Below are 15,806 nucleotides of genomic sequence, written 5' to 3'. Positions count from 1 at the left end.
ACTTCCCTCGAAAGTAACCATCAAACTTCCTATCTCTATTAGAGATTATATTTGCGGGCACACTATATAGTTTGTAGAGATGTTTGATGAACAACCTAGCTAACTCATGTGCTTTCACCATCTTTTAGTAGGTATAAACTTTACCATCTTGGTCAATCGGTCAACCACTACCCAAACCGAATCATTCCCTTGATTCATTCTAGGTAAAACTCCAAATACGACAGGTACTCTTCCCAATTACATTGGTTTTTGCTAACATATGCATGAAGCATATCTTCTAACACTTAGTTGACTCTTTCTGTTTGACTACCAGACTACGGATGATCAGCTGTACTCATACTCAGCCTAGTGTCCAACTTTTCGAAGACTTCCCTCGAAAGTAACCATCAAACTTCCTATCTCTATTAGAGATTATATTTGCGGGCACACTATATAGTTTGTAGAGATGTTTGATGAACAACCTAGCTAACTCATGTGCTTTCACCATCTTTTAATAGGTATAAACTTTACCATCTTGGTCAATCGGTCAACCACTACCCAAACCGAATCATTCCCTTGATTCATTCTAGGTAAACCAGTGATGAAATCCATGGAAATACTTTCCCATTTCCCTTTGGGAATATCCAAGGGATGCAACAAACCTCCAACTTTAAGGCATCGTGTTTATTGACCTGGCACTTCTTGCATTTCAGCATGAAGTCCTAGATATCCTTAAACAAACTAGGATAATAAAATTATCTTTTGACTAGCTCATAGGTCTTCTGTATCCTAGGATGACCAACACTCAGACCAGTGTGAGACTTTCTATAAGAATTTGGGCCCAAAAATACCAATAGTTGGTACGCAAACTCTACCATTGTAGAGAGGGTACTCAATGGAATAGTGACTATACTTTTTTGCTCGACAAACTTTATCACCCCCAAGTGAGCTAGTGTCAAATGGTTGTGAAGGGTCCACTCCCGAGCTCTCTGTCTTGATACATAACCCAAGAAACTCTTCTGGTCACTCCAGACTAGCACTCACTACTCTTCCCACAAAAACCTCAACTAATCTCTCTGGACTAGTACTCCTTTCTAATGAGGGAGGTGACTACTGCTGTATATAAGTGCGACCACGTACATCGCACCATACCTCTGAAAAAGATGAATCATGCTCACATAAACCACGTAGTGACTTTAAGAGTTCACTCTTGAAGGTGGTGAAACTTAACTCATTCACTATCAACATGCGGCTCAGTGCATCCGCCGCTCTACGTTAAATTTACCTCTCTCACAATAGGGTGTAAGATCAAACTCCCATAGGATCTCCACCCACCAAGCTTTTCTACCCTTTAACTCACTCTGACTTGAAAGCCATTTGAGACTTTCATGATCTGTCCGAACCTCAAATGTAGCATCATACAAATAATGTCGCCACTTTTTTAGAGCATCAAGGGAAAGATTCCTTGTCACTGCACATACAAGAGAGAGAGGGGGAGATATGGTGATGGCCCCCTCTTCCTTGCTTCTATTGGTGGACTTTGCGCTATCGGGTGGTAGCTGAGCCTGGTTAGGTTGCTACTCACTCAACCAAAGACAATATGTGTTGTTGCGCCCACCCCTTAGAGTCGACAAGTAGCCCCCATGACAAGAGAAGGTGGTTGCTAGAAAGTTGTAGGGTTGTGCTTGTTGGCGGCTATTGTCGACTTATAGAGCTACGTATCCCCACCATGCTGTAGAACAAGATGTTTCTTGTGTGTCAACACATCCCATGAAGGTTGTTATTATCAACGTACCCCACGATGTTGCTGTTGTGGTGGCTGGGTGATTCTCTACTTCGTGTTGTACGATGCTGTCCTATCTCGGTTGTGGCACCCGTTGCACAAGGTAGCTGTGTTGTACACATCTCTTCTACACACCACTTTGTCACCTACAATACAACATGCTACTGTAAAGTATTGGAGAAGAAGTGCCCTTCTCCCTCACCACCCGCTCATTAAGAGGATTTTTCATGGATTCCTCACTACTTGATGACTCAAAAGACTTTAGCCTATATGCAAAGCAAACACACTCCTTTGTGTGATGAACGTGCGAGCTAACCCAAGACTTCTCTGGTAGGAGGATCCCAATTGGTTAGATGCACTATCATCAAGGGCGATGTCATCACACCAACAACCTTAAGTGCATGAAATAGTTTCAATCGGCCAAAATTTAAGAATTGCACACTTGGAGTTTTCAAATCTTCATCTGACAACTTTTTATAGAATCACGCTTGGAATCTACAGAATCACGATGTTATTAATAATCACGAGTGTGATTCTAATAGAAATCACGAAAGCTAGAAATAGAACTTGCTTGTGGCAAGTTCACATGCACATCAGCATCAATGGAATCAATGACACCCTCATCCTTTGCCTTGTACCAACTAGCAAGTTCATCAAACACCACATCTCGTGAGATAACCACTTGCCTAGTTTGTGGATTGTAATATTTATATGGCTTGCAACCCTGTGCATACCCAACAAACACACACTTTTCTACCTTAGGATCCAACTTCCTCCTTCTCTCGTCAGGCACATGTACATAAGCTATGCAACCAAACACTTTGAGATGTCCAATGTCTGGCCTAAAACCTGGAAGCTGCATCTCTGGCGTGCTTCCATGTATGGCTGCTGTGGGTGTCTTATTAATAAGTACATACACCGCGGTGGCACACGCTTCTACCCAATAATAGTCTGGCATGATCTTTTCATTGAGCATTGCCCTGGCCACATCACAAATGACTCTATTCTTCCTCTTAGCAACACCATTGTGCTGAGGTGTGTACCTGCAAGTTAACTGCCTTCTTATGCCATGCTTTCTCAAGAAGTTCTCAAAAGCATGTGAGGTGTATTCACCACCTCCATTTGTCCTCAAACATTTTATCCAAGAGCCATATTGCTTCTTTGCAAAAGCTTTGAAGTCCATAAACTTTCCCAACACTTCACTTTTCTCTCTGAGAAAGTAAATCCAAGTCATTCTGCTGAAATCATCAATGAATGACACATAATACAAGCTGCCTTTAATGGATGGGTTTTGTGCAGAACCCCATACATCGCTATGAACTATCTCAAGTGGTCTGCTACTCATGTTGCCTTCTTTAGGAAACGGTAACCTTGCTTGCTTTCCAAACTGGAAAGCATCACAGACATGCATATTCCCATCATACTTAAATCTAGGCAGCCCACTAACAATGCCTCTTGCCTGCATGTTCTTTAACCTTTGTATGTTCACATGTCCAATCCTTTTATGCTACATGTCATTGTCCTGTACCACATTTCGGCTTTTAGAGAACATGGCTGATTTCAACTCAAGAATCCCAGCATCCAACTTAAATAACCTGGCTTCTTTCTTGCCTTTGGCAATGACTACATCCATTTTTGAAATCCTCAATGAAGCAACCATGCTCGTTGAAATGAACCTGTAAACCTTGTTCCACCATTTGACCAAACTTTTTATAATAGAAGGCACATACAAGACATTTGCCATAGACTTTGTTTCACCATTGTGCATAACCAATGGTACACTTCCAACATGCGTGATAGCATGTTGGGTATCATCTCCTGTTTCCACATAGCCATAGACTTTGTTTCACCATTGTGCATAACCAATGGTACACTTCCAACATGTGTGATAGCATGTTGGGTATCATCTCCTGTTTCCACATAGCCTTTCACATCCATAGGCTTCATATGCTCAAACCATTCACCATGTAAAGTCATATGGTTTGATGCTCCAGAGTCCATATACCAAGTGTTATCACTTTCACCATTTGTCATCATAGATCCCACAACATGTTTCATGGCAAACAAGTGATTTGCGTTGCCATCATTACTACTTGATGTAAAATTTTCACCATTTGCATAATTTCCACCATGTTGTGCATAATGTCCACCATATGCTCTACCCCCTCTCAAATCATTTTGTTTGCAGAAACAATCACGTGTCTTTACCTCTGCCTCTCTGAGGTGTATATCCACAACCACCTCTAGCACCATATGTAGGCTGAAAATTCTGTTGTGGTGACTTGTCCTACCATCCACGACCATTACCATGGCCACGTGATGAAAATCTCCCCCTGTCTCTAAATCCCCTTTGTGAATAGAAAGCCTGATTTCTGCCATTATTATTATGGCTAGTAGATGCATCATGAAAAGAGTCATCGAGTTTGATTTCCTCAACAAGCAAGCGTGAAACCAACTCTTCAAAATCTGGTAAACTTGTACTCCGAACCGAGATAAATGTATCAAAAGACTTATACTCCTTGCCAAGAACACGCAAGGTAATGTCTACCAAATCATCATCAGGCATGGGGGCATTGATTGTTGCCAATGCATCTGCATACTTCTTTATCTCTTGTACATAATCATGGATGCTCCTTCCTTTCCGTTTCACATTATGAATCTGTTGTCTCAAACTAAGACTTGCGAGCACTAGTGTTTGTATCAAACAGTTTTACCAATGTATCCCATGCATCCTTGGGATTCTCAGCATCATGTATATGTATGAGTATAGCATCCGAGATACATATAGACAGGTAATGCAAAACTTTGTATGCTCTTTCTGACCATTGCTTATGAGCTACAACTTGTTGCTGTGTAGGTTGTCGAGGTAGTTCCGGCTCTGGCTCTGCACCTGTAACAAGGTTCCAAAAACCTTTTCCCTTCAGAAAGCTTTTAATCCTGTACTTCCATGCCTGGAAGTTCTTCCTATCCAACTTTTCACCCACAATTTGTACTGGGTTATCTGACATATTTGCTCAATGTGCAAATGCACCTTCCGCACACGTCCAAATCTGTAAAGGAGCCTTCCTCGGCTCAACCACACTCTAATAATCTTCCAGATACTCCGAAGTACTCAACAAACTTCACTTTTGATGTAGAAAATCAAAATTAGCTCTCAGATTTGATGGAAATTGGTGTGCTCCAAGCTTCACAGCATCAATGGCAAGCTTCACAGCTTTTCTTCACAGCTTCTTCTCCCTCTTCTCTCACTCACTCATAAACCCTAATAGAGAGCACCAGGCTCTGATACCATGATGAAAAACAGGTAGAGAGAGAGGAGACACACACACAAGAGCAAACCCTAATGTATATTGTAAACCCTAACCATAGAGGGAAGCCATCTCCCTTCTCACACAATGCATGAAGCCATGATCCATAATCTACAACACACACTATGTGTTGTGTCCACACACTCCTAACCCTAGCTATTGTCCACACACTATGACCAGCTGGACGTGGTCATTTATGTCTCACACATGCTGCTACCTAACATGCCAGCACATAGTGCAACTGGCACAAGCTGACATCGAGCTTGAATCTCAACAGGACATTCAGTTCTCTCAATTCTCACGCTCAAGAACTCAAGCATGAAAGGAACATGTACCAAGAATGTAGCTCTCTCCTCTCAACTCTCTCTCTCTCTCTCTCTCTCTCTCTCTCTCTCTCTCTTACACACACACACACACACACACACACATCCCCCCCCATAAACAAGCAAGAAAGTAAGGAGATAAGCCTAGACTCAATTGGCACAAAGGGGGAGTATGTCTTGCATTATGTGAATAATCTTATTTATACAACTAGCCCTTATTCACACTTGGACACCCAAAAACTTAATAAAAGATGGAATCAACGTTTACAAATTACATGGTTTGTGGCATAGCTAGCTATTCTCATAATAACAACTTTTAGAGTGCCATTATATAACACATATTATGCTATCTCTCATATGTAATGGAGAGATGCTAAGGTAATCCCAAAATGGGATTAACTAATACAGATCATATGGACTATACATAGAGAATACCTTAAGGGGGACCAAGCATATCAAGGTCACATAGAACCCAACTATATGCATGGTTTATCAACCATATAGACCCCATGGGGACAATGCTAACCATATAAAGATCACATGTAGCTCATTGCCACCTTATATGAACCATAAAAAATCATACAAACCCAACCATGGGCTATCCTAAGCATATACATTTCATCTAGAGGCCATCCCAATCATACATGTGCAATATGGACCATATAGGCTATACACACAACCCATCACCACATAATAGGGATCATATAGACCATATGGATTAGACAATGGTTATAATGAGAAATATCAATGGCTACAATAAACATGAAGATCACTTCTAGGCCATCTGAATTATACATGTGCTATATACACTATGCAAACTATACGGGGACAATACATAAAGATGATATCCAACCATTCCCACCTTATCACATATCACAAGGGAGCTATACTATAAGCACATATAGACCACATAGACCATGCAATAGAGCATAACATGTAGACCATACATATCACATAGGAGCTATACTATCACATATCACATGGACCATATAGACCATACATATCACATAGGAACATTTCCACCTTATCACATATCACATGGACCATATAGACCATACATATCACATAGGAGCCATACTATAAGCGCATACATATACCACATGGACCATGCAACAGAGCATAACATGAGAAGAACAATAAGCATATAAACACCCATTCCAACCATATATGGATCACGTGGACTACAGAGCACACTAGGAGAAGACCAAGCATGTGAAGATCCCACACAATCCATTGCACAGATAATATGTATGGACCATATAGACCATCTAGGGCCATGATGTATGGATGATATAACCCATTCCCATACATATACAATCCATCCAGGGCCATATGGATAATACTAAGATGTAAATATCTCAAGCAGTCCATTTTAACCATGTAAGCATCGTACCCACCATACAAGCCACACCAAGATAACAACGAGCATGTAAAAATCACATAAAGCCCACCATACATGAACCGTATAGAGCACATTGTGAGAAAAGAGAGCAATATACATAGAAGATCACATAGAGCCCACTCCACCCAGATACGGGACACATGGACACATGGATCATATAGACCACACATCGAGTATGTAAAGACCTCGGGGAGCCCATTCTAACTATGTATAGAGACCATATGGACCATGCATAGCACACTGTAAGAAGACTAATCATATAAAGATCACATAGAGCCCATTCCAACCATATGTATATCATATGGACCATATAGAGCACACGTTGATGACACTTGGACCATGCTATATTGAGCATGTATAGATCACTTGTACGCCATCTCGACCATACATGTACAAATCACTTGTATGCCATCCCGATCATACACGTTCTACATGGACCACTTTAAACACATATAAGCTATATTAAACACATAAGGATCACATATTGTAGCCCATCGCCACCTTATGTGGACTACAAACACCAAAACATCCCAAAACCCGTCACCTTCAGGGCACCCATGGAGATCCTTCCACCAACCACTTCTTGAACAAGAGCAACCACATCTACCTCTAGAAGCCACAATCCTCATTACCCAATCCATTAAGGAGGAAGATCTTATCGGCTCTGCAAGTGTGGGAGAGGTGCTTGGAGCCCAAGCCAAAACTTCCCATCAAGAAATCCAATAAGTGATAGAAAAGTAGGCTCCCCCCTGCCCTTCACAAATCCATCACCCACTCCCATTATATCTTTATAACATCTGCTTTGGTTGCCCTCCCACCATTGGGACCATCCCATGCCCACCTCTGTGAAACTCTCAAGGATGCCATCAATGACTAGTCCCTCTTGGACCATCTTATCCCACAAGAGTCAAGAATGACTTCTAGCTCCCCCAAGAATAACAGAAATCAACACTTACTAGTGGGTTAAGCTTATCGACCGAGACATCCAAAAGAGGCATATCCTCTGGCAACAACATGAACTTAAGTGCCAGGATAATAAAAATTTGACATCAAACTAGGTTGAGCTTATCGAGCAAGACGAGCCGCATCCTCTAGCCACCACATAAACTCACATGCCAAGATGAGTCAAAAGCTTACCCACTCCCTACTTTAGGGTGCCAATGAGAAGAGTGCCAAGTTAGAAGCCGAGATCCATTAAGCAAAAAAGAGAAGTCCATAGTCCATAGGCCACCCCAAAGGAGCTAGCCAACACTCACAAACATATTACATGGATGCCCTTCAACTAAAATACCAAGAACTGGAAGTAGCCAAGGTTACGACAACCTAAGCATATGAATCCTAAAGGGGTTGATTCCTAGATGAGGTCATCCATGTGTGGCTTACTAGTTTGTAAAGGAGTGTGAGGATGTACTCACATCAGCCAAAAGGCAACCAAAGCCCTCAACAAATTCCATGAGGAGTACAACCAAGTCATGGCAAGACCAAGGAGATAGCTTCGGAAGTGGCCTACCAAGAGCTCCTCCAATATAACACCAAAATCCATAATCTAGAACCATTTCCCTCGGATGATACCTCCTTGGAAGGGCACAACCAAAAGAAGCTGGACATGCTTCTCTCATGGGCAACCAACCTTGACACCTTACCAACTAATAGTTGGTTCCCCATGGATACTCTTACACTCATCAACCACACCTTGGCCCTTTACTTGCTTCAATTCAATATCTTTTAATTTGATCCTATCTCAACCCCCACCTTCCACACCATCTTAGCCCGCATCAACACCCTTGCCACCACCCTCTTCTTCTTCGTCGACTAAGCTATCTCCTTCTTGAACACACCACACTGGTGTACTCCATTGAATCCCATGCAGTTGTGTCTAATCTCGTCATGTGGTGCCACTTGTTTGGCAATTCCACACTTTATTGAGGAAGATCACTTCCTCAAACTCATAGTACCTCGACTATCCCACCAATGATCAACACATGGATCACTTGTTTGTTTTTTATAGTGGAGGATCGACTACCCGTGGCACACCAGAGGAGGCTAGCACTTCATCAATCCAAGGGACTACACAACTGAAGGTCATATAGGAGTAGAACCTGAGTGGCGCATGCCCTATCTCCTTAAAGGACCACCAAAGGGACTACATAGCCATAGGTCACATAGGAGGACAACCTGATGGCACATGCTGCCCTATCTCCTCAAACGATCACCAAATGTGGCAAGAGTACCTAGAGAACTTGCCATACCCAAAGAAGTCCGCATCAATCCCTAGTTTATGCCAATCAAAAGAAGGTGGTCCTTGTGTAAGTTCTTGCACATGGAGGGAAAAAGGGCATGTCTACAACTTTTCGTACATTGATGGACCCACACCACTCACCAGCATACAGATGAAGCTTTGAAAATGAATAATTTTAATGACCTCTACTACTATACTAAGGCCTCCTTGACCTTGCTATAGTGGCCACACATGCAGGTTCTTTTAGCTCATCATCCTCATCTTTGAGGAGGTCCCCAAGAACCAATGGACAAGTAAAGAGCATCTAGTCTTCGACCTTAACGAAGGCCCAACTTTCACCATAAGATAAATCTTTATGTCATGATCAAATACTTCCATGGCCACAGGGTGGCCACTTTTGAAGACATGCTAGATATTAGGTTCTAGAAACCCTTTGATATCATCTAGGTTATAGTCTTGTGCAAGTAGTAGCTTACGCTCCCTAGGGTGGTTATTGAGTAGTTTGAGCAAATGCTTATTATAGGAACAACCCACAAGGCTCTCCTTCCCAACTGTGCAAGTGGTGTAGTAGGTTGTAGTCTTGTGCAAGTAGAGGATCATGCTCTCTCGACAAGTTGTTGAGGGGTTTGAGAAAATGTTTACAATGGCTCACAAGTCTTTGTTCCCAGTTGGGATTCTTAAGAACATTCTATTTGAGTTTCATTTGGATGACGAGATCTGTTGATATGAAAGTTCTAAGGTTGCTTTTTGCTCATTAATTAGGTTGAACATTATCATCATTGGAGGTGCATACAAGTTTCTTTTCCTGAGAAAATCTTAAGTTTAGGTCAAATAGGCCAGTAGAATATCCTTTGGAAATTCTATAATTTCCATTTAAAACACGTGAGTGGGTGACATAACTTGAATATTGTGGTCATACACATGAGTGTTCATACTTCATTAATGTGACGTGGTAGTTCCTGTGAAGGCCACTCATGTTTATAAATGTATTTTCAATCGTCACATTTATGCAATTGATAGTCATAACCATGATTCACGATTTCTTCCCAATTGTGATCACACGTTAGCAGAAAGAAGTGAAGCTGAATGACGTGGTGATATTCACATTCATGAATGAGCTTTATGACTCAGATCATGAGTGATTCATCTCAATCAGATGTCAGAGAATGGAAAATTAAACACATTCGCGAATCAGGGATTTCTCATGTCTTCTGTTTATTCCCGTTTCTTGATTACTCACATTCATGAGTCATAGATTGTCAGATTGTTAGTTATGAAGTGTCTAGGAGGTGGGCCCATACTGGTGCTATCAAGATGGCATTGTTAATAGATCGCATTACTTCAACAAAGGCTTTCCACCAATAAGTGATCTTTTGAGCCAGTGAAGGGTGAGTAGAGTTGCAAGCGAAGGGAGGGCCCACGGGGTACGTATGGTCAGAGAGGGCAAGATGGGGTGGGTGAAGGGGCTAGCATTTCTGTAGGGAGGCACTCACTGGGAGAGATCTAGACGAATGGCAAGAAGATGGTGCTACGGACTTGGCCAAGAGCACGAAGTACTGCAATTCCCTTTGATCTGCTCTTGCAACCTTCATTGACCTTTCCATAAGTGACTCCTCTTTTGCTGCCACCACTTCCATGCCCTTTCCTCTCCTTACTAGCTACTATGAGAGGATGGGCAGCTTTCTCCTTGAGTGGGAAGTTTCCACAGTGGTGGGGATGGCTAAATTTAGAGGCTCCAGGTTGTCAAAGATATTGGCAAGAGGCTCTGAGTAGAAATGGTGGGCAAGGTCTTCCATAGTCCCCCCACGTCCACCATGGGGGCAACCAGGGCTTTGCATCCCACGGGTGCAACCAGGGGCTCTGCACATTGATAGATGAAGGCAAGCCGGATGCAATGAGGCCTTCTGTGGTCCACTGTATCAACGGATGGGGAGCTTGGTCAAAGGATGGTTAACATTCTGGTGGTTGGAAATTCGAGATGGCAACAAATAGAAATTTCATTCCATAGGAATCTTTCTCGTGTATTTTAAAAAATATGTATGGAGGCAAATCTCTCATGGTCTTAGCAGTTTGGGAGTTGTGAAATTTAGGAGATAGTGCATCACCGGTCGGTGTAGGCTGGGACTAATAAGGACCAATTCGAATCTTACAAATGTTTGGGACTAAAAATTTGTAGCATTGCGCTTTTGTCACCATCACATATCATAACATATCATAGCATTCATAGGCATTATCATAATCATCATCGCATCGACTACATCGACTGCAGAGCCCCACGCCCCACCCTATTCTTCTCTCTCTCTCGCACTCTTTCATGATCGTCGCAATCTCCTGTGCTAGAGATGCTTCTGCTGCCGACGCTAGGGTTTTGCCTGTGCTTTTGCAATGGCCGTCTCCGGAGCTCTCCTTTACGTTCGCCGGTATGTTCAACCATTGTCTTCATGTCTGTTAACCAAGCACAACCTAAGTTCAGATCAAAGTCCCCGCTGGAGAGAGAGAGAGAGAGAGAGAGAGAGAGAGAGAGATTCTTGGCTTCTCCATGTTAACGTACTTTGGACTTCTGCGTTTCCTGCGCAGACAAACGCTGTCCAGGGCCCTTAGCCGGCTGGTTCTCCGGGCCTTCCGTAGCCGCCTGAAGCGCCATAGCAGAAAGAAGCACCTTCCCCTCACCCAGAAGCAATGGCGGGATGCTTTCGATCCTCAGAGCGGCCGTCTCATCGAGGGCGAGAAGGTCATCAAGAGGGTCCGCTATGGGGTGATCACCAGATGACTCTTTGTGTTGGTTCATGGTTAATGTTATGGGTTCCGGGTGCCTCATCGAGGGCGAGAAGGTCAGCAATAGGGGTTGGGAGCACCACATGGCTTTTCGTATTGGATCAGATATGCATGTGAGAAAATCAGATGATTGAGGATATATGTCGAGCCCTTGTCCTTATCGCGTTCGCAAGGGGGGGGGCTGATGTCAGATTGAAGCACCCGTGCACCCGCACCTGGAAAACTAAGCGTCCGGCTGGCGAATGTGCGTGCAAAAACTAGCTACCTGCAATTGTATTTGCTTACACGTCCAGGGATCAAACCCGGGTTCCCCCTTTGGGAGACCTGCGTGCATACCATCGCATGCAAAAACTAGGTACCTGCAATTGTAGGGATCGAACATACATGCATACCATTTCACTATAACCACTGCTTTAACAAATCTACTTTTTTAAACTCATAATATCTTTGGAAAAGGTGTTTGCGCGTGTCCCAAAAAAGGTGCTCGGTGATCCCCTGCTAAAAGCGGTCCATGAGGGTTCGAGATATATCTCCACTTACGGGGTTATCATGTAGAAATGTACAAGGCATGGCTTCCATTTTCCACAAGTGAGATGGAAGGGATAAACTTCTTCCTGTAGCTAAGGGTCAGTTTGGATGATCCCTGGCCACCTCCAAACAGATGCGATGGTGTCTCTGTGGCGAGCCACTTTGCATTTTTGAACCTCCTTTAAGCGCCTGATTTGTTTTGTGGTGCACCGCCTGATAAATGTGCAAGGCCTGTTCTTTTTATTTTGCTGAGATTATTGGGTTGGATGGCATTGCCTTCTCAAGAGCGAAGCGCTTCTATCCTAATGTATAGTAAACCTTGCTTACAAAATGGATGCCACACCAATCAAACCTCAGATTGTACTGGCTGAAAAAAAACAGAAATGCGTGAGTCATCTTCTTAATCACTTAGTCACTGATAGATCTTTAGTTTAGAGCAGGAGATCCACACGCTTGTGTGATTTTGGTCATTTGATGATTTTGTTCATCTCTGCTGCTAGCAAGGTTATTTATGTCCTCATGCGATTGAAGTGGATCAGTTTCCAATTGGTAACTTGTAGGTACAAGAGTAGTACAGAACTCTTTTGTAACCTTGGATGATGCCTACACTGCCTTGAATAAAAATGTGTCTGTAGGGACATCAACATATACGTTCGGTGGGTGGCAGGACAACCAATCAAGAACCTGGAATGACATATGGTAACCCAAGGGTTTGAATTCGTTCCAAGTGGTCTTTTTAACTGAGCTATTTTACTATCCAAGACTTGTGAGATAGGAGAGGCTTTTGTTACAGAGCTCATTGAAGGTTTACAGTGTACCGTACCTGTTCTATAGTGTTTTCACGTGCTGATGGGTGAGTAAGAAACATGCGAGGGGTCTTCTTGCTGGCGTGTGCAGGCTTTGAAGTCAGAGGTCCTAAATTTTACTAGGCTTTTTATTTTGCTTTGATGAACTGTCGTCTGCGTGAGTGAGGGCCATGTTTGCCGCTTTTGGATCAGAACTTATGTGATGCGTAGCGGATGTGGTGGCAGGGTGTGGAACTGAAGATACGGGCAGAAGTGTGGCTCTTCTTATTGAACTTGTAAGTGGATTTTCCCTCTTGAGGACTAAGGAATCTACATGGTTATAATGTACTGTGTTCGATGACATGCATTTTCAAGAAACTCCGTGTCTGACCAAATTTCTACATCTTTCAGCTATGACATGGAAAGCACAGCAGCTGAAAGAGAAGCAGAAAAGAGCCTGAAGAGGTACCTGGAGGATCTCATATAAGCCATCTCTAAACTTGACTTGTGTTTTCTTTTTTTAATGTTGTCCCTGCTGTAAATGCTGACCCGTATCAAATAATCCTCCCCCCTACCCCCACACAAAAAAAATTGGGTTTTTATATGCAGGGCAGAGTATGATGATCTGAAAAGAAGGTGCATCATTCTACGAGAGAAAAAAAGCTTGAAGTCTAGGAGTTCTCTAGAAGGTGGGGTTGGATTGGTAGAAATGAATGCCACAAGCTTACACCAGGATACTGTCTTCTGCTTCCGGAAGAAAGGCTTTGCAGAAAGGTCGCCAGTCACACCACTTCCAGGGAGTAAGGACTTGAGTGTCATGGAGGACTATTTGATAAGCCCTTTTAGTAGGGGGGGCATAACCCCACATGCATCAGAGGAGTTCAGCACTTGGCAGCGTATTATTAGACTGGATGCTGTGCGGATGAATGCTGAGTGGGTCCCTTATTCTCCTTCTCAAGCAAGTGTTACGAAGGGGATGGCGAGGCAGCTGGCTATGGATGTAAGCCTCAAGGAGGATGAACATCTAGAACCCTGTGTGCGACACCATGCTGCCAGGCTTGTGGCCATCTTGGAGGCTTATGCTCTGTACGACCCAGAGACTGGCTACTGTCAAGGAATGAGCGACCTACTTTCACCCTTTGTAGCCCTTTTAGACGAAGACTATCAAGCCTTCTGGTGTTTTGCACACTTTATGTACACCGCTCGCCACAATTTTCGGTCGGATGAGACGGGTATCCGGCGGCAGCTTCAATTAGTAGCCAGAATATTGAAGGTGGGTGATCCACAGGTTTACAAACACCTTGAGAAGATCCAGGCAGTTGACTGTTTCTTTGTTTACCGGATGATTGTGGTTCTCATGAGGAGAGAACTATCTTTCGAACAGACAATTTCCTTCTGGGAGATCCTCTGGGCAGATAAAACTGCTCTCAGATCAGGTAAAGTGAAGCATTTCTGCAGGAAAGGGAGGAGAAAAGCTCCTCCGTGTGATGACTTGCTGCTCTATGTGGTAGCTGCTGCGGTGCGTCGGAAAAGAAACTACATTATGGAGAATTGTATCTGTATGGATGACACTCTTAGGGCATGCAATAGCATGGCAGGCCACTTGGATGTATGGGCTCTCTTGGATGAAGCACGAGAGCTTTTAGAAGCAGTTCATGCCAGATTTCGTTTCTGATCCTCACAGTTTTAACTTCAGGGGTAATGCATGGTCCAGTATTGTGACAGTTCGAAATATGGTCCCTGCTGTACTAATCCTTTTGATCTTTTTTTTTTGAGCAGCTGACGCAGGTTTCAGCAAATTGCATTCAACAGCATTTTGTTGCTTGTCTTCTTTCTTCACGGGGTGCAATTGCCCTACCAGCTACGGTTTGTGTGTGTCAGCGTTCTCTTTAGTGCTAGCCTTCATCATGGCTGTTTGCCCTCTACCTCCAGTGAAAAGATAGAAACTGAGTTGGATGGGTTAACCATGACGATTTGTGACATGTCTTTATGCACCAACTTTAACCTACTCTTATGCGCTGATGACAGGAGTGGGGATGCCATTGCACAGAATTTATGCTATTCATGTAGTATATATGCTGTGCATGACGGAGTTGATGATTTGAAGCTAGACTCATGATGGAGTTAAGATCACAGTTTGCTTTTAGTTAAGTTTGGGAAAACAAACATGAACTTCCCTTTTTGTCCACGCTCAGACATGTAGATTTCTTTGAAGTCTGTCCAAGTTCCAAGTTGCGCTTTTCTATTTGAAGTGGTGCACTTGCTCAACGAGTTACGGCGTGTGTGTGTGCGTGTGCGCTCTTCACCTTAGGGAAAGTGATAGAAACTCAGTTTTATGATTCAATATTGAAGATCTCTCCACTACGGTGAGACATCTTTATGCATGAACCTGCACCACTCTTGGGTGTGGATTACTTTGCATGCATGTAGTTTATGCTATGCATGATGGAGTGGATGATTTTAAGTTTGGTGAGGAGACTCATGGATTCAAGATTTAAGCTAGGAAATACCATTGGTTTATTGATTTATGATGGTTCAAACTGATTGAATATTTGCCTTGTGAATTGTTGGGAAAATTGTATTGCATCTAGTATATCCTTAATGGTCATTTGTGCCTATGAAGACAAACAGCTTGTGGTTCCCCACTGTAACCATTTGTATATATACCATCTACAGAATTAGAA

General features: G+C 43.0%; 1 protein-coding gene across 6 annotated transcripts; it reads left to right on the top strand.

Annotated features, from left to right (window-relative positions):
- The first annotated feature begins 11,213 nt into the window (after window positions 1-11,213).
- On the top strand, window positions 11,214-14,933 carry LOC147618573 (rab GTPase-activating protein 22-like). 6 transcript variants are annotated; one of them, XM_086775032.1, is made up of 7 exons: window positions 11,214-11,454; window positions 11,612-11,789; window positions 12,973-13,047; window positions 13,369-13,418; window positions 13,534-13,587; window positions 13,732-14,820; window positions 14,902-14,933. In XM_086775032.1, exons 1-6 carry the CDS (start codon window positions 11,420-11,422, stop codon window positions 14,795-14,797), a joined length of 1,458 nt encoding a protein of 485 aa, XP_086631158.1. In that variant the 5' UTR covers window positions 11,214-11,419; the 3' UTR covers window positions 14,798-14,820; window positions 14,902-14,933. The 6 variants fall into 6 exon arrangements, with proteins under 6 accessions (XP_086631158.1, XP_086631157.1, XP_086631159.1 ...); XM_086775031.1 differs by having other exon boundaries at window positions 13,732-14,933; XM_086775033.1 differs by lacking the exon at window positions 12,973-13,047 and having other exon boundaries at window positions 13,732-14,933.
- The last annotated feature ends 873 nt before the right edge of the window (window positions 14,934-15,806 follow it).

The sequence above is a fragment of the Cibotium barometz genome, chromosome 35, assembly GCF_041138505.1.
Source record: "Cibotium barometz isolate CiBa-2024 chromosome 35, ASM4113850v1, whole genome shotgun sequence".
In the NCBI taxonomy this organism is placed as follows: Eukaryota; Viridiplantae; Streptophyta; class Polypodiopsida; order Cyatheales; family Cibotiaceae; genus Cibotium; species Cibotium barometz.
This window is presented reverse-complemented; position numbering and strand designations above follow the sequence as displayed.